Source organism: Boleophthalmus pectinirostris, unplaced genomic scaffold (genome assembly GCF_026225935.1).
Source record: "Boleophthalmus pectinirostris isolate CB_2022bp ecotype Guang Dong unplaced genomic scaffold, ASM2622593v1 HiC_scaffold_22, whole genome shotgun sequence".
NCBI lineage: Eukaryota > Metazoa > Chordata > Actinopteri > Gobiiformes > Gobiidae > Boleophthalmus > Boleophthalmus pectinirostris.
Genome location: NW_026571190.1, coordinates 17,984,213 through 18,010,322, shown reverse-complemented (window position 1 = coordinate 18,010,322; position 26,110 = coordinate 17,984,213). Strand labels below are relative to the sequence as shown.

The 26,110-nt window shown below is 37.6% G+C and overlaps 3 protein-coding genes across 4 annotated transcripts; 1 reads left to right on the top strand and 2 right to left on the bottom strand.

Annotated features, from left to right (window-relative positions):
• Positions 1-96: 96 nt before the first annotated feature.
• Positions 97-7,722, bottom strand: LOC110175163 (von Willebrand factor A domain-containing protein 7-like). Its single transcript, XM_020941281.2, has 17 exons — positions 7,540-7,722; positions 7,052-7,188; positions 6,635-6,779; positions 6,104-6,197; positions 5,622-5,750; positions 5,170-5,356; positions 4,889-5,058; positions 4,696-4,808; positions 4,509-4,625; positions 3,657-3,827; positions 3,157-3,289; positions 2,936-3,088; positions 2,535-2,627; positions 2,179-2,447; positions 1,951-2,084; positions 1,723-1,876; positions 97-693 (listed from the first exon to the last, which is right to left on the bottom strand). Exons 1-17 carry the CDS (start codon positions 7,720-7,722, stop codon positions 316-318), a joined length of 2,760 nt encoding a protein of 919 aa, XP_020796940.2. The 3' UTR covers positions 97-315.
• Positions 7,723-9,586: 1,864 nt separating this feature from the next.
• LOC110175141 (von Willebrand factor A domain-containing protein 7-like) lies at positions 9,587-20,220 on the bottom strand. Its single transcript, XM_020941255.2, is given in 18 exon segments — positions 9,587-10,881; positions 12,874-13,027; positions 13,098-13,231; positions 13,326-13,594; positions 13,682-13,774; positions 14,551-14,703; positions 14,769-14,901; positions 15,021-15,194; positions 15,748-15,864; positions 15,935-16,047; positions 16,128-16,297; positions 16,404-16,484; positions 16,486-16,588; positions 16,911-17,039; positions 17,556-17,649; positions 18,882-19,026; positions 19,252-19,388; positions 20,041-20,220. Coding segments are annotated over 18 exon segments (2,757 nt in total). The 3' UTR covers positions 9,587-10,503.
• On the top strand, positions 11,498-25,746 carry LOC110175143 (prostaglandin D2 receptor 2). 2 transcript variants are annotated; one of them, XM_055157787.1, is made up of 3 exons: positions 11,498-11,590; positions 11,797-11,862; positions 24,323-25,746. In XM_055157787.1, the coding sequence occupies exons 1-3, from the start codon at positions 11,572-11,574 to the stop codon at positions 25,684-25,686; spliced, it is 1,449 nt and encodes a 482-aa protein (XP_055013762.1). In that variant the 5' UTR covers positions 11,498-11,571; the 3' UTR covers positions 25,687-25,746. The 2 variants fall into 2 exon arrangements, with proteins under 2 accessions (XP_055013762.1, XP_020796915.1); XM_020941256.2 differs by lacking the exons at positions 11,498-11,590; positions 11,797-11,862 and adding an exon at positions 20,222-21,386.
• Positions 25,747-26,110: the final 364 nt, after the last annotated feature.

The following is a 26,110-nucleotide window of genomic DNA, read 5'->3' as shown; positions in this document are numbered from 1 at the left end:
TTATTAGAAAGTTGTATACTGATTTACAGTTTGAGATTTTGTAACATTCAGTCATTTTAATCATTCTGATGAACAAGATTTCAATCATTTTCCCCACCTGACAACCCTGTTTACATGTTCAGAGCTTAGTTATTGTTTGAGGGGAAAACCATTCCAAATCTTTAATTAGTCAACGTGAGTCAATCATTTTTGAAAAATATATTTGCAATATTTAATATATGTCAAATATATTAACTTTAATCCTTTGTCTATCATCCTGCAAAAATCTTTGGTCCACAGCGCTGCATATTAACATTTACATAGTCTGTACGTTTATTAATTTGGCCTGACAATAAACACTGAAAACAAAAGCGACAACATCACCAGAACAGACAGTCTCTCAGCAGGAGCACTTGCGCTGCGTTCGATGGAGTGGTAACATTTTCCAACATTTCCAATTTTATCAACAGCTACAATTTCTACCACTTGTGAACAGCAGGAGGCGTTGTATCGGTACTGAGCAGGATCTCCGTGGTTGACTTCGGTGAGATTCCCGTTGCCCTGTTGCAGTTTCACGCTGTCGATGCCGGTGCCGTTTCCGTCTGTGAGGTTCGCCACGAGTTCCCACGCAGAACTATGGCACTGAGACAGATCGTCGGGACAAGCGACTTGTACACTGATGATTTCACACAAGGGCGGGTAGAAATCTGTAATCTAGTAGAGAAAAAACGAATTAATATGAGAATATGTATGTGTATTGTCTATGTAAAGAAATCCATTACCATATAAACTGGTGCCACAAGATTACTTTTTTTTTTTTTTTTTTTTTTTCCAAAAAGCAGCATGAGATGTATATTTTATATCGCCGGACAGGGAGCTGAACATATGTAGAACCCAAACTCCTCCAACCCCTCAGGAACATGCTGCTGTTATGCTTGAGCAGAGCAAAATAGGCACACAAGCATACAAGGCTCGTTTTGGATCTCTCTGTAGAACCCGCGAGAGAATCAGTGGCTATAAACTGCAGCTCAGGAACACAGCGAATGATTGATTTGAATGAATAATTTTTGGACCAGCTTTTTCTTGAAGCCCACAATATAAAGGAAAATGATGTGAGGTCTTGGAGCGAGTGAGACCAGGCGCACAAGTGCGCACCCGACTGTGCCAAGCGCAGCAACGCGGGATAAGCACAGATATTCACATGGACGGGACGGGACGATCCAACTTTACATGTAATGCTCGGAGCTGCAAACCGTTGGTTAAAGTGCACAGCGAGCAACAACAGCCTAGAGGTTGTAAAGGCTCTTGGCTGTTGTGGCAAAAGCCAGAGCGTGCGCCTTTGGTCGGTGGAGTAGGACTGCTATGAGGTCTATCATGTCATTAAACATGAGCAGTCTCAGTGATTAAGCGTTTGGCACGATCGTCCCCTGCGTACTGGTACAGATCATACAAACTGACAAGACCTGCTCAAAGCTTCTTGCCCTTAGTCATTATATTATAGCTCACATAATATGCCCACGATAAAATGAGACTGAGGGTCTGGGATAGATCGCTAAAATACTCAAACCTGCATGGGTGACATCTAAAACCTCTTCAGAGGGTGAGGGAAAAATATAATAATAATAATAATAATAATAATAATAATAATAATAATAATAAAGCTAAAGGCTTTTAAAGAATGAACAATCATCAAACAACTGTTCCTTTCGTATTAACTTCTCTAGTGACTATTTTTGTTTTTACCTTTTCAAGAACAGAGAGTCTCAGAACAACATAATTGGAGTCAGAGCCTAGAGAAGCATCCAGTGTCAAGGTGACGTCTGTGCCTGAGATTGTGCCAGCAGGGGGCGTTATGGTCAACGTGGCATTGGTGTATTGTCCCGGAATCAAACTGAGACTGTAAAAGTAAAAACAATCACTGTAAGCAGGTGCAAACTTTAGCTTTATATGCTCTAAGGGAGATTATTTTACCTGCTTGGGTAGGTCATTGAGAAATCCCTGTCATTTCGAGCATTGATTTTATATTGGCCTCCAGCACCATTTGTAAAGACACTAAAGGGCAGTGTGAATACTTTACCTGGCTCCATACTGCTGGATACAGTGGCCTAAAAAACAGCAAAAGTTATATTGTTATAATTATACTCACTGCCGCCTGGTCTGACTAGCTTTTGATGAGCACACAGATCATTACAAACCAACCTGGATGTTGACTTTAGAGACAGACATCTGAGTGGTGGACTGTCGCTGAAACTCTGTGTTTGAAACTGTATCTATTCCTTTCACACGAACCACAAACTCTTCTTTGGGCACAAGTGGGACAGTGGCCAGGATCACTCCATTCCCCATGTCAGAGATCGTAGCATTGGTAGAGCCAGAGCTGGACACCGTAATTAAACTGACTTCCTTTATTTTCAGAGAACTGGGGCCTTTTCTACCCATTACAGGCAGCATCAGGTTGGCAGGCTGACCTAAAGAATGTAAGATAAAGTAAAGATTTGCCTGTGATCATGAAGATTTTCAAAGATGTTGAATATTGCTTTATCATCTGATATTACCTTCTTGTGGGCGTCCTGTTAGTACAGAGTATCCTGGGTGAGGGCCTTCAAATTTTTCTACGAAATCATAGATGAAGGCAATGGTACTCTGACCTGCAACACAAATACAGAAGAAATCTCAGATCTTTGTTAATAACAACCTGCAATTTCATTATGGCAGTTGAATAATTAGGTAGGCTATGTATTTTTTTTTATTATTTATTTTTTTATTGATCTTGATTTAACTAGGATAGTCCTACTGACATTAAGAATCTCTTTTTAGGAGACTATTGAACATTGTTGTACATTGTTGAGTTGTACATGGTTTTAGTGGTAGGGGAAACTGGAGAATCCGGGCCTTGTTGCTGTGAGGCTCTAACTGCACCACTGTGTCACCAAATGATTTAAATTACTTAACGTACCTGTTACTTTGACTGTGTATGGGTTGTTAGATGTGATGTTGATCTGCCAGGTTCCTGTAGCTCTATCAGCATTTAAACTACTGCGCCAAAGGTTTCCAACTGGTTTAATAGTTGCCAGGGCACCAGTAGTTTGGCTGCTACTTTGGGTCACACCTAAAATACAAAAACAGGTGCATCATCTATTCAAGTTCACTTATTTAACTGTGTTTTAGGCTTTTTACCAGCAGGATTTTTCAGTGTAAAACTAATAGATGTGCCAGTAATGTAGATGGTGATGTTTTTCAGGGAATCATCCAAACTGAATGAGAATGTGTCTGGCTTTCCAGGGTTCCTGTCTTGTTGAAGAACTGTCACCTAAACACAAGCACAGGTAATAGGTTAAATTCCTCATAAAGCAGCATATGGGTTTATAACTTGTTCGGTCATGGATATTAGTTAATTAATTAGTTAGTTGGTCTTTGGGAAAAATAAATGTGGATTTTATATCGAGAATTAGAGCGAGTTTCAAGATGGGCAATACTGTGCCATATTAGTTAAGAATGAATCATTCTGCAAGGTGTAACCAATCTAGTCCAGAGTAGCTTAGTACTCACTGCTTACTATTCTCAATTTAAATGTATAGATTAAGGTTTGCAGAAACAAAAAAGCAATTAACATGGCCATCAATTTTCAGTAATTGAGAGAAAAAAGTCTATAATGCCCAATATTGTCGCAGTCTTACCAGAGCAGATGTGGATGTGTCCAGGATGATATCAGTGGCCTGTGGTAGCTCGCCCTTGGTTACTTGAATGGCCTGTCCTCCTGAAGCCAGAGCCAGGTCTTTGTAGTCGTTAAATGTTCCCCCTCTTGTTGAGCGACGTCGTCTTCTAAGGTTTGTCATGAAAAAGTTCACCTGTGGAGGTTCAGTGGAGGTTGTTAAAGCTGAGGTATCTGACTTAAAGAATTTTATAGCAGGAGGTAGATATGTACACTGCTACTCGTGGCTCTAACTTGTCCCTAGTGCTCACAAATCTTTTGTCTCTTGTCTGACCATTGGGTGTATAACAAAAAGCAAAAGCAGATGCTGCCCAACTCCTGAAGCAACTAAGTAATCTGCTGCTTTTGGTGACCAGAGAAATCAACTTGAAACCTATGGCTTTAACAGTCCAGATTTGACTGTGTTAGTGGTAGTCTTGATTAGTGGATGCCTATAAAACCTAGGGTTGCTGGTTTAAGACCTGTCTCTGGTACTTTAAAGTCTATAAAGTTTTCATACAATAAGAGTATGGTATTCCAGCTTTGTAATTTATTTGCACACAATTTTCTATAGGGTTCTTGTCCCACATTGTATTATGTCTTTGATGAGTTTACATCTAGTCTCAATATGTTTTTAGTAATGATTTAAATGTTTAAAAACCCGTTTATGGTTGATGAGTCCCATTTTAGTCAATATTTTGTCTTTAAATATGTAAAATTACATAGCACTTATAGATGATTCTTTGAAAAAGGTGGACTGTCCAAATAACTGACAACTGGTACTGTATCATAGGTTAATTTGTGAGGCATTTGTTCATTTTTAATATAATGTATTTACCGTTGACTTGGTTGTTCTGATTAGAGCAATAAGTGTATCTTTGAGGTTGGCATCTTTGGCCGAAGCATCAGTGAAAACATAGATGTTTGAGTAGGAGGGGGCAGTTGTCAAGGCCAGCTGCAAAACAATCAGTTTATTAGATACATTTACAGTAATAATGAAAGATAAATGTTTTAATTTTAAGTACCTGAATACCCGAGTAACACATCTCAGGCTCATCACCACCTCCTTGTGCCTTAAGTTTTGAAATTTCCATTTTCATGATCTCAGGATCTACTGTTTTGGTAACAGGTCCAAATTCTACATGTCAACAAAAGGGTAATGGAATTAAATCATACATTTATATCACCATAGCTATCAACAGATATGAAAGGTCATACTAGGGTCATTGAAAGGCACCAAAATATACTCAGATGGTTCATCCTGCGTTCCCTTTTTACTGTCAATGATTTCATATACCACCTTCCGGGCTTCTTCAATATCATCCGACATGCTGCCAGTTGTGTCAATGACAAAGCACACAACCGAGGAGCGAGCAATGCCCAACATTCTGCAATGAAAAGAAGCAAACATCCCTATTTTGCTGTGTGAAAGTCTAAGAGACAGACACACAAAAAGCACTGTATAAGTAATTAACAGTAAGCAGGTAAATAAGGTTAACCTGAGAAAGTCATTGTCACCGGCGGCCAGGCGAATGTCTTCCAGTAGCTGTAGTGTAGCTGCCGTGGCAACATTCACCGCTGCGTCGTGGTTTTCCTGGTTGTCAGTTCGTCGCTCGTCTTTGTGAATGCCCCCACGAGGAACTGCAAGACTGGTCAGGTCCGATGGGCCACCATGACTGCATTTACCTGCACAGAAAAGCACATGATGCATTTTTGTGTATCCTGCAGTTTATGTGGAAAATGTGTAAGCATTGCAGCTGCCACTTATTTTATGGCATATCCTTGATTTTGTTCTTATTTTGGGTATGCCACAGTGGATTAATTGGAATGTGCACATTTGAAGACTACAGTGAGAGTTGAAAATATATCTTTGTATTAATTTTATTGGCCATCCTCAGTTTGGTGATTATGATATAAATTATGCAATATACTGTATGTCTGTCAGTAGTACCAGAGGGTTTTGCATTTGAGAAGATTCCCATGTATCCGGACGTCAGCTTCCCCTGATTCAGGATGTTGGAAAGGATTTGATTGCCACAAGTTCCTCCGGCACAATCACTGCAGGTAGGAGTGCTTATATCTATGACACAAAAACGACTATTTGACTGTGTGGAAAAAAATGCTATTAGTATATTTTCAGCCATTGCAGTATTGATATGATAAGACAGATAGAGACTAATTCATGACCCATTTTTCTTTTACAACTTTACAAACATCTGTTGTGATAAAAGAGATGTATTAATTTTGTCCCTATTTAGTCCACTGGTTGATTTTGAAACAATTCAGAATGGTAAATTATAACTCACTGCAATATGTGTTTCCATTACGTAGTTTTACAATATAAGTTATGTCACTTATTTGACAAGTTTATCAGCAATTTCAAGTTAGCTTTTTCTGGAATTTTCCCTCTAATTGGAGTACCAGTGTACGCACCTGCTATGTTTTCTATAGGAAGATCTTGTCGAATGAGACTGAGATATGGTTCTTTGTGACCCAGCTCCACCCAGTTACTGTGGCTGTAGAAGTCCTAGAGGTCCATAGTAACACACACATCATTAGTCATCAGGTCATTTAGTAACTGCATGCAAAGAAAATAAATATGTTTTATTACAAGTCAAACCACTGTGGAATGTTTGTCATATGCATTTAATGATAAACAGACATTAGAGACCACATTAAGTTTAATATTTTTGCACTTTATTTATGTCTACTCTTTTTGATATACCTGTACATTTCTCCTTATTCATATTCATTTATACTACAAAGCATTGTGTAAGTTAGTCTGTGCAACCATTTGAAGTGCAATAGTGTCTCAGTGGTTAGAGCAGTGGTCTCCCAGCCTGAAAGTCAGAGGATCAAGCTCTTGTGTCCTTAGGCAAGACACGTCCCCCAGATTGCCTAGTATAAATATGATGTGTGCGTGAGTGTTGATGGTAACAACAGCACTAGCCTTATTTCTCTCACCTGTAGAGTGTGAAGTATCTTGCCCAAAGTCTCTCTGGCTGCCTGGAAGTTCTCATTTCGAATGTTCGCTTTTATGGCCGCTACTCCCTCAGTGATCAGACTCCTCCCCTCAAGGAACGCCTCAGAGTTGAAGTGATGAGGGGCACTGACAAGGTATAACACAAATAAATCTTTGCTAGTTTTAACATAAATCTAGGATTTTTCCTTTTTACTTGTATATTTGCAGTCCTAAAATATTTAATAGAGAGAGGGTGCAGATACAAATTAATTTTTGTTGCAAATTGTGATATTGTAACTTCTAGCCACTAGCAGAAATAACCAGTTTTCAGTGGATACTTAATGCATTTTGTACATCATATTAGGAATAGTAATGTGATATAGGTGCTAACTATTACACTATAGATAATACTGTCTTACCTATTGACAAAGTCTCTGTCGACTAAGCCATTCTGCATGTAGATTTCCTGGAGAGCTGAGTGAAACTTGGCCCCAGACACATCACCTGTAGCAGTGGGACCCAGACAGGCCTGTACTATCTCTTCAGGAGAGTTACCCTGTGTCAGACAGGCATAAAAATGTTCTTATGAAAAGAATGCTAAAATATTTCAGTGTATTCAATGTATCTGTTATGTAAAGCCAAGGCAATAAAGTTTAGTCAAAGGTTCAATTATCATCAGCAAGATACTTAATAATGTAAACTAAATTTGCTAAGGAATTACACAAGTGAGCTTCATCAACGACTTATCTGTGCTCGGCTCTCTTTCATAAATTCTTTAGAATACCATTGTTGATTCTTATTGTCTGAGTGTACAAAACTATACAGAAATATCTCTTCTATTATCTATTGTTTATAACATCTATTGTTTTGATGAACTGCTGTCTTGTAGTCATATTGCATAGCTAACCGTTGGGTTGAAATCATAACCATTGTCTGCCGCCACTGCTTTGCATGTCTCCATAACTTTCTGTAGCATGGCCGTCCCAGTGATAGAGACATGAGTGGAGCCCCCACCCCCAATCGGGACAAAGGCCAGGGCTGGTCCTGCCAGAGTTACTGCCAATACAGCGAGGCCCAGCAGAGAAGTCATGGTTTATCTGGAGGCAAGGAGATAAAATAGGGAAGGAGTCAGATAAGTTGGTCATTATAAGATTATGAGATGAGATAAACCATGACTTCCCAGCAGAGAAGTCATGGTTTATTTGGAGGAAGAGAAATAAAACAGGGAGGAGTCAAGTAAGTTGGTAATTTAAAGATTATGAGTAAAAGAATAATGAACACTGAAAAAGAAAAATGTTGCAATCTTAAAAACAATGTAAATTAGGAAGTGGCAGATTTCTAAAACTAAACTGCAGACATGGTAACATTATTTCTGTTAATAATTAAAGGCAGAGAGAGAGCATGAGATAAGATAATCATTAAAGGATAATTAGAACATTTAATGTTAGTAAAAATTATTATTTTATTATTTTCAAAGACTGAATCCAACAAAAAAAAAAATGAAACTACAAATCCCTTGACTGAAGGCAGATAGTCTGCAGGGTACTGAGCTAAGCAGCATGTATGATTTAAATAGAATGTTGAATTATTAAATTAATGAATTAAATAGAAAATTAACAAAGAACACTTAGAAACACTTGGAACACTTACCTGAAAAAAAATAAAAAAAAAAATATATATATATATATATATATATATATATATATATATATATAATATATAAAATATAATAAATATATATATATATATATATATATATATATATATATATATATATATATATATATATATATATATATATATATATATATGAATTAACAAAATGAATAAACCAAACACACCAAAATTTTTAAAAATATTATCAGAAAAAAATAATGAATAACTAATTTATTTTGTGAGTATACATTTTAAGCAGGATTTTTTTTAAACATTTTAAGCAGGAATTTTTTTATTCTTCTAAAAACACATACCTTTGGCGTTAGTCCACTGCTACGACCCCAGACAGAGTCACAGGGAGAACAGAGTTTATATAACTTACTGTATCCAGGACTTTGAAACTGTCTGCGTTGGGTTTTCCAACAAACCTTATCATGGTGATACTCTGCTGACTCAGTGGCCTCGTAAATGTATCAATTTGTGGATTATAGTTATGTGTATTTCCTGCAACATACTGCCAACTTATGTAGCACCAGTGTAGGATATACTGAATCTAATGAGCTAAGTAACAAACCCACCTTAGTCAATGTATCATTTTGTATTTTTAAGTAGAAAAATGGCAACATAAGATTGAAAGGGTTTTGAGCATACTGAATGATTTTAACCAGTCTTAACCCTGTGTTGTCATATGGAAGCAACAAAATAAAGTGAAATACCATTGCTATTGAAATTTGGTTTTGTCCATAATCAACCCCTGAATGAAAATTTTGTACACCATATCATAGAACAGTGTTAATGGTAAATTTTTCTGTGTATCAACCTTTTTTGACCTGCAACTAAACTAGGCTGATGTCAGAAAGAAGCAACATAATTTAATATAACTACAATACAACCAAATTATTACTTAACACCAATGTACTTCTTGTGGTAAAGTGTTTAATGATTGCAACAACTTAAAGGCATGTCCACCCTACCTGAAGACCATCACTATTAAGTCATTCAATATCAACTTATTACAACAAATAGAGAAGGACGCACATGTTGTATTTCAATGCTTAGGGTTAGGGTTAGGGTTGAGAACTTTACAGTGACATACATGCATTATTACCACTAATGAACCCATATCTGAATGCTTAAATGAATCTTCTACTTTCTTTCTTCTTGTCAGCCAGTTAATGCTTCAGCCAAGAAGTCAGACAAGTATAATCACTGTTTTACACATCATTAATAACACTTGTTAGGTATCTTCAAAATCCATTAAGCGTGTTCTCTTAAAAATAACCACTGGAATCGATCGATTAAAATCAAAAATAATTTATTCCCTAAACAATACAATTCTAATACAGAGCTCTGGGTCAGATCGTTACCCCTGACCACCTACGACTACACAGGTCTTAAATCAGGCAAATCTGGACGCCTCTGAATACCTCAAATCAGATTTTATAGACATCCATATGAATATGCAAATAATATGTTGAACAGGTAACGCCTTGAATCTTCCTTGGAGTATCTCTGCATTCCTTTAGGTTTAGGGAGTTGACAGCAGCCCAATGTAAATCACCAGTTTGTTTAGTTTCGCACCAGGCCGAACCATCTCCACTGCTGCTACTTTACAATGAATTTCCTTAAAAGGACACAACCTATATCTGCAAAGGAGTACCTCAAAAGCATACATGTTTCACACAGTGGTACCTTTAAACATACATAAGATTTCAGTGGTTAAACAATTCAATGTGTAATAGTCAAACAAATATATAAAGTCAATGTTTAATATACACATGTGATGCACTCAAGGAACTTCACCATTTGATACAGCCTTCACACTGAAATACACACAATTAAAATCTCAGAACACCAGTCCAAATCTACTCTTTGTTTCATTTCATGCCCTTTCTTACTGAAAGGGTACCTGCATTCATGTATTTACAATTGCTTGTTTTTTTTAGGTTCGTTTTTTCTATTTTTTTTCTTTTGGACATATACAGTTTTCTTTGTTTTTGTATTGTATTGTAGTTTATTATACTCTATGTAGTATCAAGCGTTTTTTTAGTTTGATTTGGACACCTATTCCAAGAATACATTTAAATCCAAATAGTTTTCATAGATTTTATTTTATTTTATTACATTTTAAAATACTCACAAAAGATAGTCTCACTCACTATAGTACACAATTCTCGTGTGCATGTCAATGTGCATCAGTTTTATAATGGAAAGTCTAATTTGGCCTGACAATAAACAGTGAAAACAAAAGCGACAACATCACCAGAACAGACAGTCTCTCAGCAGGAGCACTTGCGCTGCGTTCGATGGAGTGGTAACATTTTCCAACATTTCCGATTTTATCAACAGCTACAATTTCTACCACTTGTGAACAGCAGGAGGCGTTGTATCGGTACTGAGCAGGATCTCCGTGGATGACTTCGGTGAGATTCGCGTTGCCCTGTTGCAGTTTCACGCTCTCGATGCCGGTGCCGTTTCCGTCTGTGAGGTTCGCCACGAGTTCCCACGCAGAACTATGGCACTGAGACAGATCGTGGGAACAAGCGACTTGTACGCTGACGATTTCACACAAGGGCGGGTAGAAATCTGTAATCTAGAAGAGAAAAAAATAAGGATCTTTAGGTTTACGTCGTTTCAGCCTCAATAGTTAGTAGCTGGCCTGTACATAGAGATTAATGATGCAGACTGTACATGGCGGAACATTCAGCAGGCAACGTGGAGCTACAATCGTAGAACTATAATTTTATTTTTTATTACAGATCCATGGCTGCAATGCACATATTAAAAAAAAAAAAAGCTTTTTTTTCTGAAAACTCAAAATAAAATATCATATTTTAAACATATTTTCAAGAGCCTATGAGCAATACGAGCATTCGGTGCTTCATTTTCAGCAAGAGCACAAAAGCGAGTGACTAACTGAAAAACTGCCTAATACTAGCTAGCTTGTGACTGTAATGTTATTTTAGAGCAGTGCTTCTCAATTATTTTCTGTCATGCCCCCCTAGGAAGAATAAAACATCTCGTTTGTCTCTTTATCTCCGTCTCTCTCCGCCTGTCTTCTCATCCCTGTTAAATATGTTTTCATGGTGTCACCTGAGGGTCTGCTACACTTCGTGTCTACACTTCATACTCAAACTCTGTGCTGTGTGCAAAGCGCGCATGTGTAACATAGTTAATGTGAACGTTGCTAAATCCAGCTAAATTGTGAAGTAGCGCCATCTCCTGGTGCCCGCCGTACCTGCACTTACTAAACTCGTGCGAATTCTGAGTCCTCCTCATTGCTATGGAGAACTCGAGACGAGGTAACGTGGCTGTGAAATTGTGTGGACAAAAATTATTAATTCACTCATGTGTAGCTATTTTATTGCTAAGCTGACAGTTGTGTGTTGTACTGGAGGTATTTTATGTTTGTTTGGCCATGATCTGCTGAAGTCAGTTTACAGTATATTTGAATTGACCATGTTTTTCTTAGTTTTGCTAGCGGCTAATAAATGACTGTTTTCTACAGATGAAACACATGATGAATGTCCACTACAAATCAATTCACAGCAACTGTTCTCTATATTTTGTGCAGGTACGTAAGGTACAAATGTTTTATGCTAATGTACATCTGGTTATATTATTCTAAGTGCGTTGCACGTTACAGAAAAAGAAAAAAAAATAATTAGAAAAACGTGACAGACAGGCAAATTGCACTGAAGGTACAAATATAAATTGCCCGTTGAAAAAAAAATTATTTTATTTTATAGTAAGAAAATCCACTATACGGTCACAAGAACTATTTACAGAGTATTGAGTAATGCTGCTGTTCTATTTTTGTTATTACAATATTGTAAAAGACTTAATGTTGTAATAACCTGAATGTTGTTGCGTGTACTACTCATTGCTATGGAGAACTCGAGACGAGATGAAACACATGATGAATGTCCACTACAAATCAATTCACAGCAACTGTTCTCTATATTTTGTGCAGAATAAACTGCTGTCACACCAAACTCCAGCAGCCTCCGTGGGTCATTGAGATAAAAAGAGAGGGCAAAACACACCGGTCACACATGCTCAGTGCGAACAAAACTCCTACACCACCGATCCATGACCACCGAGCGAATGCTCCCTGCGCACCCTCTGCCAATGAGAGCGCCACTGCCCCCTAATGTAGTGGAAGTGCAATTGCACTTTATTCTAGGACAGTAAAAAAAAATAAAAATAAAAAAGCATGTTCCCCGAGGTCAAACGCGCCCCACTATTTGAGAAGCACTGTTTTAGAGGGAGTTGTTTAACAGCACAAATCAGCTCACATGCTTTGTTCAAACAGTCAGTTCTTTTTGGTCATATTGTGTTAAAATAAAGCTCAGACTAAAGTCTAACAAAGCCTTAGAGCTGTGCCTACAGTCGTCACACAAACTATCAATAATGGCCCCATATAAAAGAAAACTGTATCTTTAACTTGACTCATGCAATGATAATCTTTGCTTTCTTTGCAGAATGAACAAAAGCATGATAACTGTTTTGAATATCATTATTTCCTTTCATATAAAACATTTTTTTTCCCTATAGGCCTATTACAATACCATGTTCCATTTACCTTTTCGAGAACAGAAAATCTCAGTACAACGTAATTGGAGTCAGAGCCAAGAGATGCCTCCAGGGTCAAGGTGATGTCAGTGCCGGATACTGTGTCAGCAGGGGGCATTATTGTCAACTCAGCTTTGGAATTTTGTCCTGATGTCACACTGAGACTAAATGATAAAAAAAAGCATTTTTGTATAATTGTAAGAGTTTTATATAATTCAAATGACTTTCTTTTACCTGCTTGGGTAGGTCATTGAGAAATCCCTGTCATTTCGAGCATTGATTTTATATTGGCCTCCAGCACCATTTGTAAAGACACTAAAGGGCAGTGTGAATACTTTACCTGGCTCCATACTGCTGGATACAGTGGCCTAAAAAACAGCAAAAGTTGTATTGTTATAATTATACTCTCTGCCGCCTGGTCTGACTAGGTTTTGATGAGCACACAGATCATTACAAACCAACCTGGATGTTGACTTTAGAGACAGACATCTGAGTGGTGGACTGTCGCTGAAACTCTGTGTTTGAAACTGTATCTATTCCTTTCACACGAACCACAAACTCTTCTTTGGGCACAAGTGGGACAGTGGCCAGGATCACTCCATTCCCCATGTCAGAGATCGTAGCATTGGTAGAGCCAGAGCTGGACACCGAAATTAAACTGACTTCCTTTACTTTCAGAGAACTGGGGCCTTTTCTACCCATTACAGGCAGCATCAGGTTGGCAGGCTGACCTAAAGAATGTAAGATAATGTAAAGATTTGTCTGTGATCATTCAGATTGTCAAAGATTTTGGATATTGCTTTATCATCTGATATTACCTTCTTGTGGGCGTCCTGTTAGTACAGAGTATCCTGGGTGAGGGCCTTCAAATTTTTCTACAAAGTCGTAGATGAAGGCAATGACACTCTGACCTGCAACAAACAGAAATCTCATAGATCTCACTGATAGTTACATGCTGTGCACATAAGAAACCAAACATTTGATAACTAATAACTTTGATGTGTTAATAGAATCATCAGATGCAGGGACAGCAAGGATTCTGAGGGAGAGGAATGATCTGGATGCAGAATGGAATTTTTGTCTGTCCTGAGCCTAGACACCGGGGATGGAAAGCAATGTACCCCAAAGGAGAGAAGAAGGAGAATAGTGGCAGTTGCAGAGTTGTGATTGGTAGATGCAGATGAGGGAGGAACTGCAGGCAGATAAGAGCTAGGTTGGTTTGGGCAGGTGATCGGTGGTGATGAGAAAGAAGAAGCAAGACACAAACAAGGAAGTGGTGACAGAAGCTGGTGACCGAGTGACAGAACAGTCTTTCATGAGCCATATTGTTGATATACTTTACTGTCTATTGTGAAATTTGTCCTATACATTTGACCAATTGTTCACTGCTGTTGGGACGGGAACACAGTAGATGTCAATTTGGTGACAGTTAATTTAGTAAAAATAGTTTATCCAAATGAATAAACAACAGACAGTGGGTGACTGTAGCATAGCACCCTGGGACCCATATCTAGACTTTGAGCCAGGATAACTAACAAATTAAGGACTAGCCTATTTTGCCTGTATAGGTTGATAGTACCACATGGACCATACAGAAAAGCAATGTCTGCCCCATGACCTTCTTGTTGTCGCTAGCACCATGCCCTCACTATGGTCAGGTTGTACTTAAGATTGACTTACTTCTTACCTGTTACTTTGACTGTGTATGGGTTGCTGGATGTGATGCTGATCTGCCAGGTTCCTGTAGCTCTATCAGCATTTAAACTACTGTGCCAAAGGTTTCCAACTGATTTAATAGTTGCCAGGGCACCAGTGGTTTGGCTGCTACTTTGGGTCACACCTAAAATACAAAAAATTGGGTCATATATTTAAGTTAACTGATAAAATGTGTCTTAGGCTTTTTACCAGCAGGATTTGTCAGTGTAAAACTGAGAGATGTGCCAGTAATGTAGATGGTGATGTTTTTCAGGGAATCATCCAGACTGAATGAGAACGTGTCTGGCTTTCCAGGGTTCCTTGCTTGTTGGAGAATTGTCACCTGAAAAAAACATAGCATAGCATAATTTAAACATTAAGAGGACTTTAGTTGCCATGCCATTAGTCCAATCCACCAGTAAGTTCAGGTTTATCTTTGTGTTTCCTTTTTTGCCATAGTACCAGAGCAGATGTGGAAGTATCCAGGATGATATCAGTGGCCGTTGACAGCTGGTCCTTGGTCACTTGAATGGCCTGTCCTCCTGAAGCGAGAGCCAGGTCTTTGTAGTCGTTAAGTGATCCTGTTCCAGTCGAGCGACGTCGTCTCTTAAGGCTGCCTGTAATGAAGAAGTTGACCTGTGGAGGTTCACACACAATGTGAGGGTAAACTCACACTGGTTGGCTCAGTTTAGTCCTGATGCATGGTTCGGTCCTTTCCAAGACCAAGTGTTAGATGGTGGCACAGTGGCAGAGTCTATTGCACTCTCGCCTTATAGTATAACATAACCCCTGGTGCTCAGGGTTAGGCCAGGTATAAAGGTGTGCCTTTCAATGATGCATTTCGGTGTGCGACCAGGCCAATTGTTTGTGATCACTACATTTAAATCATGGTTTGTTTGTTTATATGCATTCTTACATATAATTAAAATAAAGTGACTTTTATCTAGATCCAAGATGTCCTGTAGACTTATATGAAGAATGGTGATAGCCCATAAACACAATAGCCATCGTAATCGTGTCAACCATAGCTACCATTGACAGAGATTCAATTTGGCTACTACACTCTTTAAAAGCCTGTTCTTGTCCTGGACTAAAAGGGGAATCGGGTAAGATGGAGGTTTTGAGGTAGCACTGACTGGTACTGGTAACTGGTAGTGTATGTTTGAGATTCATTTGTTGGTAATTTTACCGTTGACTTGGTTGTTCGGATTAGAGCAATAAGTGTATCTTTTAGGTTGGCATCTTTGGCCGAAGCATCAGTGAAAACATAGATGTTTGAGTAGGAAGGGGCAGTTGTCAAGGCCAGCTGCAAAACAATCAGTTTATTAGATACATTTACAGTAATAATGAAAGATAAATGTTTTAATTTTAAGTACCTGAATACCCGAGTAACACATCTCAGGCTCATCATCACCTCCTTGTGCGTTAAGTTTTGAAATTTCCATTTTCATGATCTCAGGATCTACTGTTTTGGTAACAGGTCCAAATTCTACATGTCAACAAAAGGGTAATGGAATTAAATCATACATTTATATCACCATAGCTATCAACAGATATGAAAGGTCATACTAGGGTCATTGAAAGGCACCAAAATATACTCAGATGGTTCATCCTGCGTTCCCTTTTTACTGTCAATGATTTCATATACCACTTTTCGGGCTTCTTCAATATCATCCGACATGCTGCCAGTTGTGTCAATGACAAAGCACACAACAGAGGAGCGAGCAATGCCCAACATTCTGCAATAAAAAGAAGCAAACATCACTTTTCTGATGCAAGAGTATAATTATCAGATGTTATTTTTAGGTGGAGTGTATATTGTTAACATGAATACATGAGATTAACCTGAGGAAGTCTTTGTCACCTGCGGCCCGGCGGATGTCCTCCAGCAGCTGCAATGTTGCCTTCATGGCAACCTTCACCGCTGTCGTACTTTTGCTGGTTATCAGGACGCCTAAAGTCTTTGTGAATGCCCCCACGAGGAACTGTGATTCCAGTTAGGTCAGATGGTCCACCATGACTGCATTTACCTGCACAGTGGAAATTTTTTACTATATGGACTGGATTTTTATAAAAGAACTCCCATGAAAGGTGTAAACACTACAAATACTACTTCCAAGACCAGCCTTACAATACAGAATGTCATGGTGACTGTTGGGTCAGGCAAGTCATTAAGCTGCTCTAGGCCCCTTTGACGAAGGGTACCTTGAAGGGGGAGCTACAAACTCTTTATACCCTTTGTTAGATGGATGTATTTGATTCACTTTGGCAACCCATGAGACCCAGTCAAAAGAAACATGATCCTCCTCTTAATGTTAATTTAAAACTATGATATTTGTTTTACAGCTATACCAGAGGGTTTTTTATCTGAGTTGATATCCATGTATCCAGACGTCAGTTTCTGGTTTTGCAGGATGTCAGGAAGGAGTTGATTGCGACAAGTTCCACTGGCACAATCTTTGCAGGTGGGAGTGTCCAAATCTACAGCAACAACAGTTAGAGTTAAAAGTGTTAATAGGAATGTCTAAATGTGTAGTTCTTCTTTTATTTAATATTACATTTATATTGACAAAATTATATTGTCAATTATATTTTTTTTCCTGTAGTAGCTGTAGTTTGCATGGCAAGTCCAGAATTTTATCTCTCTATATTTTTTATGCAGAGGGTGATATCAATCTGGTCTCCACTTGGACCTTGAGCTAGGCCACACTGGTCTGATTACATACACATGTAATCAGACCAGATTTTTTATTTTTATTTTTTTTCTGTGACACATGTTAAACAAAGGGGCTTCATTGGTCACCCATCAATTAGAATAAAATTATAAATATTATAATAATAAAATAATGTAATATTAATAATAGTGCTTGACGCTTGATAAAGGCTTGATCAAATCTGATAAAGCCTTTCAAAGCGCTGCACTGTTGTCACTCCATATTTGAAGGTGGGTGATGGTGAGATAACCCATGAAAAGAATAGAAGTGAAAAAGTACTCACCTGCTATGTTTTCTATAGGAAGATCTGGACGAATGAGATTGAGGTATGGCTCTTTGTAACCCAGCTCCACCCAGTTACTGTGGCTGTAGAAGTCCTTGATATCCATAGTAACACACACGTCATTAGTCATTAGATCAATTAATAAATATATGCAAAAAATTCAAATGAATCATGAGTTTTCCAAAATCTCCACTCTAGCTGGAGTTTTTAGAAAGACTCGTTTTCAGAGGCGAATTCACCGTTTTTGTGTAAACGATGTGAACAAACGAAGGGAAATGTCTCAGTTTTTAAAAATACCCGTGTACGTGTAAACGGGGCCTAAATAACAAAGGAATCAACACTAACCACCTGATTTCAGTGGCTACAGACGGCGCACCGAGTATGAGAGGGTCGTAAAAGGGGTTTGTGTAATCATGAATGCTCATTTTGTATTTGTAGCCGACTTAGTCGTTTTAATAGTAGGCTTATACAGCTAATATACTGACAGCCTATGTTGCCTTCATATTAGGCTTACAGTATATAAGGCTTTTCATTTTTTGTGGCTCCAGGCAGGTATGGTTTTTGTTTTTTTGGGCCAATATGGCTCTTTGAGCATTTTGGGTTGCCGACCCCTGGTTTAGAGCATATGACCTGTTAGATAACATGCACATCACATGCACATGCATAACTTGTAACTCATAACATGCATCAAATAGATGCTTTCACAGAATGGTCTTTTGTGTAACAGGACTTCCTCTCTTTGTATACTGAAAATCTCATGGAAGAAAATATAAAATATAGGTCAAGTTTGCAATGCTCCCTAATGTATAGCTTGCCTAAATTCTGATTATAGAAAGCGTGACAAGTCCTCGATTGTATAACACAAGTCAAGCCCAGCCTGGTCTGAGGGCCAACGGTATGCTCACTATTTATTTACAAAAGGAAAGAACAGCTGCTCTGCAAATTTAGGCTCTATTATGTCAAAACAACATGGTCAAGATTACGCCTGCTGGAGCTGCAGAGGACACATACATATAAAGGGCTGTTATGTTATGTTTAATAATTAATCATTGTTAAATTATTTAATTTTACATAAATTATATATAAATTAGAGCACCCAATTATTTTATTATTGGCCTATTTTAATGATTGACCAGAACGCATAGAATGTTTTTCAAGTTTTTTCTTATGAGTAACTGTGGGTGTGTTTTAGTGATTTTAGACATTAAGTTGACTTTTTCTTCACACTTGTTTAGTCAGCCTTTTTTGCTATAAATGTATCTGTTTCATATTCATTTATGTTACAAAGCATTGTACATACAGTTTTGTTAGCCTTGTTTCTCTCACCTGTAGAGTGTGAAGGATCTTGCCCAAAGTCTCCCTGGCTGCTTGGAACTTCTCTTTTCGAATGTTCGCTTTTATGGCCGCTACTCCCTCAGTGATCAGACTCCTCCCCTCAAGGAACGCCTCAGAGTTGAAGTGATGAGGGGCACTGACAAGGTAGACAAATACATCTCATGTTAACTGGTTTTCACTTTGAATGAAAGGTAGGCTTTTTCCTATATCATGTCAAATTTTTAGCCAATATCCCAACTGTAAAATGATCTTACAATAATTCTGCTGACCATTTCAATAGTTTGGATTAATAACAAATAGAAAGTGGTGTTGGTACATTTTTATACAAACTATATTAATAAGATGAAAATAATGAACCCACCTACTGACGAAGTCTCTGTCAACTAATGCATTCTGCATGTAGATTTCCTGGAGAGCTGAGTGAAACTTAGCCCCAGATACATCACCTGTAGCAGTGGGACCCAGACAGGCATGTACTATCTCTTCAGGAGAGTTACCCTGTGTCAGACAGACATAAAAAATATTTTGTATTATTTTTTTTCTGTTTTTTCTAGAGAGTGCTCATCATATGAGAAATATAAGTGGTCCTGTATCTATGTAGGACAGGGGTCTCCACCCTCTTCCAAGCAGCTCGCCAAGAGATTTCTGAATATTATGTATTGCAGATAATTGGTAAAATTTGATCAATTATCAATGTAAATGTATCATTTTGATGCCTAACTTGGTGCATCGATAAATGGATAATGGTTTATGTTGTATGAGCATCTAACTCTTCCTCATCTACTCAGCTCCTTTGCGACTGCTGAAATTGGTAGTTCTCTGGCATTTTTGTTTTGTAAAGGTAACTCACCGGAGAAAAAAGGTTGGAGACCCCTGATGTAGGAGCTATATTAAAACATTATTTCCCATGTATTTTCAGATCACAAGTTGTAGAATCAACATATTGTTTGTAGGTCTGAATGATAGAGGGGCAGTAATCGTATCTCAACATATTTCTATTATCACCAATTATACCATGGGTCCTATGAATTGATACTATATCGTATTGTCAAAGAACTTGTGATTTACTCTTGTTGTCCTCAGACCAGACCCTCAAAATCTTTGTTACTATGGACAACTTCAGGATGACTTTTTAAAATATATAAGTTACCGTAGATTTGAACTCATAACCATTCTTGTTCGCCTCTGCTTCGCATGTCTCCATAATTTTCTGTAATATAGCAGTCGAGGTAATAGAGATGTGAGAGTCCCTGCCACCAATCGAGACAAAGGCCCGGGCTGGTTCTGTTAGGGCTACTGCCAATACAGCGAGGCCCAGCAGAGAAATCATGGTTAATCTGGAGGCAGAGAGATAAGACAGGGAAGGAGTCAGATAAAATGGCCATTGAAAGATCATTTGACATTTTATGAGGAACAATGCATATAGGAAAATGATTACGCCTCAATAAAATCTAAAACAAATGGCATACCAGATGCCATTTGCATTGCAGACAATCTGCTGTGCAGACAATCTGCTGTGGGAACTTCCAGAAAGGAAAAAGACAAAAAACTTATTGCCTGTATAAGTATTTTCAGTATTTTCCAGAAGTGTGTTTCAAATTCAAAATGGATAAAAGTTAACATGATAGCATATAATTTAAATGACAAATTTTTGGTAGCAAGAAAGAAAATCTATACTGTAGTAGACAAAATTGTGTATAAAATATTGAAATAAATTACCTATAATTGTAATTTCTACTACATTTCTTTTCTTTTTTTAAGTGTGCAATTTAGTTATTTTTTTCATACCTTGTGTCGTGTCAAGTCAGTAGTTCTCCATTAGTGGGCACTAGGAGAATAGTGTCTTTGGAAAGATCAAAGGGCTTTCTTTGCAAATTTTATATGAAATGTTGTCTAGCAAAGAGCACAAGCCTGCATGTTTTGTATTTGGGCAGACCCTGTTGGGCTTCCTAACACTGTTATATTGCAATAAGGTGTATTATTAATTCACAATCTAAATTTACCATGAGTGGTAGAAACCTATGTAATGACTGGGATGGGCTGACAGTTATATGAATGTTTATGGTGTCTTGCCCACAAGCACAAAAAACAAAACAAAGAGAGAGGGTTTGACTTTGACTCTCTACTCATAGGAAGCCCACTGGACCTTCTCAGCTTTTGTAAACAATAGTACATACTACACTACCATATTCATTTCATAGTAACTAAATATATTGACATGATCCCTTTATGACTTGCTCTTTATCAGCCCAGAAGACAGTTTAACTCTATTTGTGCCATTTATTACTGTGTATCTTGTTTTATTTGCATTGCCATTCTGCCTAGTTTGTTCACACGCTCCATCATGCACAGTGAAAGGAGGAGCAACTGGAGCTGACTGATCTCTGCGGCTATAGTGACACAACTATAGAGTCTGAGTTAACGACACAGGCTAAAACAAGACAAGAATTTGAAACACTAAGCTCTCTTCATACGTGTATGCTGCCAAGTTTTAAGGTCAGTCTTACCTTAACTTACCTTTACACATTCACTTTTTGTTGAACATGGGTTTGATTATGGCTTTGGGGTAGTAGACAAATTTGGAATTCAGACAATTATATTTATTTACTATCAAGTTGTTAAGGCATGTTCAATCAAATAATGGAGTATTGGAGAGGGTTAAAATTACCAAAACCGATTCAACTCAACATACTTTTCTTTCGCCAAGTCATAATTGTACATAGATATGCTTTTTTAATAAACAGTAAATGAAATTAATAGTATGGTTTCACCAATATAAACCCTCTAGCCATTAACTTAGAATTATTTTCACTGGTATTTGCCTGAATCTCTCTCTCTCTCTCTCTCTCTCTCTCTCTCTCTCTCTCTCTCTCTCTCTCTCTCTCTCTCTCTCTTTCTCTCACTCTCTTTTTCTATATACATATATATATATATATTTTTTTTTTTTTCAAAAGTTCAATTCAAATTATGAAAAAAAAGTGTTTTTGTGGATCATTAGATGGTTTCCATTCAAATTAAAGCAGTGAGATCATTGCAATGGGAATAGTGAGTCACTGTTTTCATGTGGAGACAAGATGTTAGACTGTTCTCATTTTATTATATTTACCTTATTAAATATTAGCTTATATTAAACAGTATATCAATTATATTAAATAAATAGTCACTAGAAAATACAAATAAAAATGCAAATTATTTAAATGAATAGAGCATTAAACATGCAATGAAATCTTCCAAACAAGACTGAAACGCTTTGTGGTTATTCTTCCCATCCATTCATGTTTTTTCAATACTAGAACTTGAAGACATTTCAGCACTACTTTTGTCATAATGTCTAAATGTTGCAGGATATTCTGGATGCCCATATAAAGTATCTGTTTAGATATTAGATCCTCCATGCCAGTCCCAACTCCTAATTCTGGATAAAGAGTAGTCAAAATGAAAAAAAGTTGGAATGTTGCGGTGCTATTAAAGCATTAATGGTATTATATGGCTCTACATGTTAGGCATCAGCCACAGTTACTGTGTTTGCACTTGAGAGTTACACCCCAGCAATGACCCGCATGTGATTTTATCTTCTAATTTTCTCACACATTCATTGAGCCCTAAGCTAAGGTCTGGTATGTGGTTGCACCATTATTGAAACAGGCACCAACATGTTTATTTTGAGACAAAACCGAAAAGTGCATTCCTGTGTTTTGCTTTCACAAATCAGAATCTCAGTTGTTTTTTTTTGTTTTGTTTTTTTGTTTGTTTGTTTTTTTAGTGGGGTTTATGTACAGAGGTGCCTCTACCTATTGTTGCCTAATACAGTATTGCTGCAGGGCTGTATAATGTAAGCCAAGTGATTCATGTTTATTTTCAAGTTAAGGCACGTAGACTCCTGTCTTTGATATTACACTTTCCCAGGAAAAACTTAGCAATGCTGAATCATATTAATTGAAGGAATAGCGTTGGAAGCATAATTACTGCAGATTATCTCTTTGAATTTTGTAGATGTGTCTATTTAACTGACTTTTAGGAAAGTCTTCAAGGTAGCTAAAACATAGTTGTTTTTTTTAACAATAAATGCAGTGACAGTTAAAATGGTATGGTGGTATGAAATAACATCTATCTTTGTTGTTGTTTGCAAGTTATGGCAAGTCAGCATTGCCAATACAGTTACAATAAATTCCTTTGTTGAAAAAAATATTTGACCTACTTCACCACAGTCTCTATTACACTCTAATATGTTATGCCATGAATGATATCCCAAAACTTAGAAGGACTGCATTAGTGAGATATTGGCTCGGGCTCTAAAAATGTGGTATTTCAAATTAGTTTTTATTCAAATTAATGATATTAACTGAACTGTTGAATGGTAATTGCTCATTCATTCCTGTCAGCCATTCATTTTAAGGACTGTTACGTGGATATTATGACTTTAGTTTTCATTCAAACACTGAGTTTGGTGATTTGGTTTGATTTGGTGAAACGTTTTGATAATTAAATGGCAATTCAAATATTTCTTATTAAGAAATAATAAGAAATATTTTCTAGTATTTCTTATTATTCAAGATAAATGGGTGAAATTTGTCTTGGGACAAATGATCACATGCTTTATCACAAAGACAGGACAACACAACAACAAAAGCACCATACAAACACCGCCATAGAACATAAATAAATTAGAGACCAAGTGTGACCACAAGTGATACACAGGACCTTTATGTCACTCTTTACAGGCAAGCCCTTTGCAGTCTTGTATTCTATTAATAATTGCACACTCCCTAAGCCTATGTGCAGTTTTGATTGCAAATTCCCTTGTCCTATGTGCAGTCTTGATTGCACATTCCCTAAGTCTTTTACTTTTATTCTTTAATTGCACTATCTGAGTTGAGCAGATTAACGGCTAATGGCACAAAAAAATATCTGAATCTGTTCAGTTTACAGTTTGGGACCCAGTCCCTTCTGCCTGACCTTCTCCTGCCTAGCTTCCTAACAGTCTCCTCAAACATTTGCTGAAGTGAGTTAGGGGCCACACCCATAATCTCTTTTGTCTTTCCCACATTTAACACAAGGTTGTGCTCCTCACACCAATGCACCACTTCAGCAGTTTCTGTCTTATAGCTGATGACATCTGTGCTTTTGAGTAAACTAATAGCTGTATCTTCAAAAAATGCAAGTATAGAGTTGTTTACCTGCCTGCTCCTGCACGCAGTGGTATACAAAAGATTTTTTTTTTTTTAGTAAAAAAAAACTGTAATATGAAAGTACTTTTTTTTTTTTTTTTGTAAACCTTTTACCTTGTGTAAACTGAGATTTGAGTTTTGACTCTTTTGACCCATCCAACTTTAACCCGTCACTTATTTTTCAATATCAGATTAAACAACCTGCTTCACATTATAGGTCTGTTGAATGTTATTGCACCAATTTACTTTTTTTTTTTCTTTCAGATTCCCAAATGTCCAACAGCACCGAGGCCCCAGGGCAGGTCCCAGTCTGCCCCCTGCTCCAGCTTATGATAGACCACAGTGTCAACAACAATACTAAGGCTAACATAGTGCTGGTGTGCATCCATGGCGTGGTCTCCTGTCTGGGGATCCTAGAAAATGCACTCATCATTTGGGTAGTGGGCTTTCGTCTACAGCGTCGCACCGTCGCCTCCGTTTGGGTGCTCAACTTGGCCATTTCGGATTTTCTCACAACTCTGACACTGCCACTTTTTACCTATTATCTTTCCTCAAATCACAGCTGGGAGTTAGGACAACCACTTTGCAAAATCCAAACTTCAATTTTCTTTCTAAACATGTTTGTATCTGCTTTTCTGTTGGCTGCGATTTCTCTGGATCGCTGCCTCCTGGTGGCCAAACCAGTGTGGTGTCAGAATCACCGCTCAGTAAACGGCGCATGGAAAGTTTGTCTCTTAGGCTGGTTGTGGGCTGTAATCAACTCTTTTCCATACTTTATTTTTCGCTCCATTACTCAGAAAAAGGACAAGAGAAAATTGTGCTATCATAATTTTGCCATGTATTTAAGTTCCTCAGATATGTTAGAACGACACTGTAGGATAAGACAAGAAGCCACGGCCTTTTCGAAAACGCTATTCGCTTTCCTCATCCCCCTGGTGGTCATTGCTGGAAGTTACATCCATATAGCGGTAACTCTGAGGAAAAGAAGATTGCGACGAAGGGAAAGTGCAAGCAGGCTTGCCACTACATTGATTGTTCAAAGCAATGAGACACCATCACCAAGAGTTAACATATTTCTAAAGCCGTTTAGGTCTGTTCGATCAGCTTCTTTGACACCAGTTAACTCTCCTACCTCCCCTACCACTGTGCCCAATCAAAATCAGCTCTCCCAAAGCTTCACTAAAATGGTAACGTTTGTCATTACAGTTTTTGTACTTTGCTGGTCCCCTTATCACATTTTCTGCATTATCGAAGTAATTGCAGAGTATTGGAGAGACAAATCAGACTTTGTTCAAGTTGGCTTACCGCTAGCTACAACTTTTGCCTTTTTAAATCCTGTTTTAAACCCCATTTTGTACGCCTTTAGCTGTCCAAATTTTTGTGTCCGCATACGCCAAAGTCTCGGAGCAGTCTTTGACGGGTTAGTTGAAGAGGGAGGAGGGATACTGCTTGTGCCAGGGAAAAGTTTAAGAGCACACATGAAGAGGAAAAACAGTGAAATGCAAACATTCAGATATCAACGGTCTCCAAGTCAATCAACAGATAACCAGTCCCCGGTCAAGAATAACTACTTTAATCCACATAAACTAACACGGGAAGAAATCGAGGAAAACACAGTGCAAAGCTGAAAATTAGACTGAATTTGAGATTTTGTTCTATGTTCAAAATGTATTTTTGTAATGGATTTATGCAGCAAAAAATAAATAAATAAATCAGATTTCACTCAAAATATGTATTATAAATATACATGTTTTTATACAAGATTTTCTTATATGTTTTTTTAATAAACTGTTGTGCGTCAGTGTGTCTTTCTTTGCTGAAATTATATCTTATTTTAGCTTTTTTTTTTTTTTTTTTTGGATAATATAAAGCAATATTATTGTATTCTAATTATATCTAATTATACAGACATATGAGGACAGATGCGGCAGGCTTTTAGTAAACCATAAACTTTGAAACAAACTTTTCACGGTGATCAGCTACACAAGTGGCTGTACGCACAAGTATGCACAAGTATATGGATAGAGAAATGTCAAGTCCATTCTCAGAGTC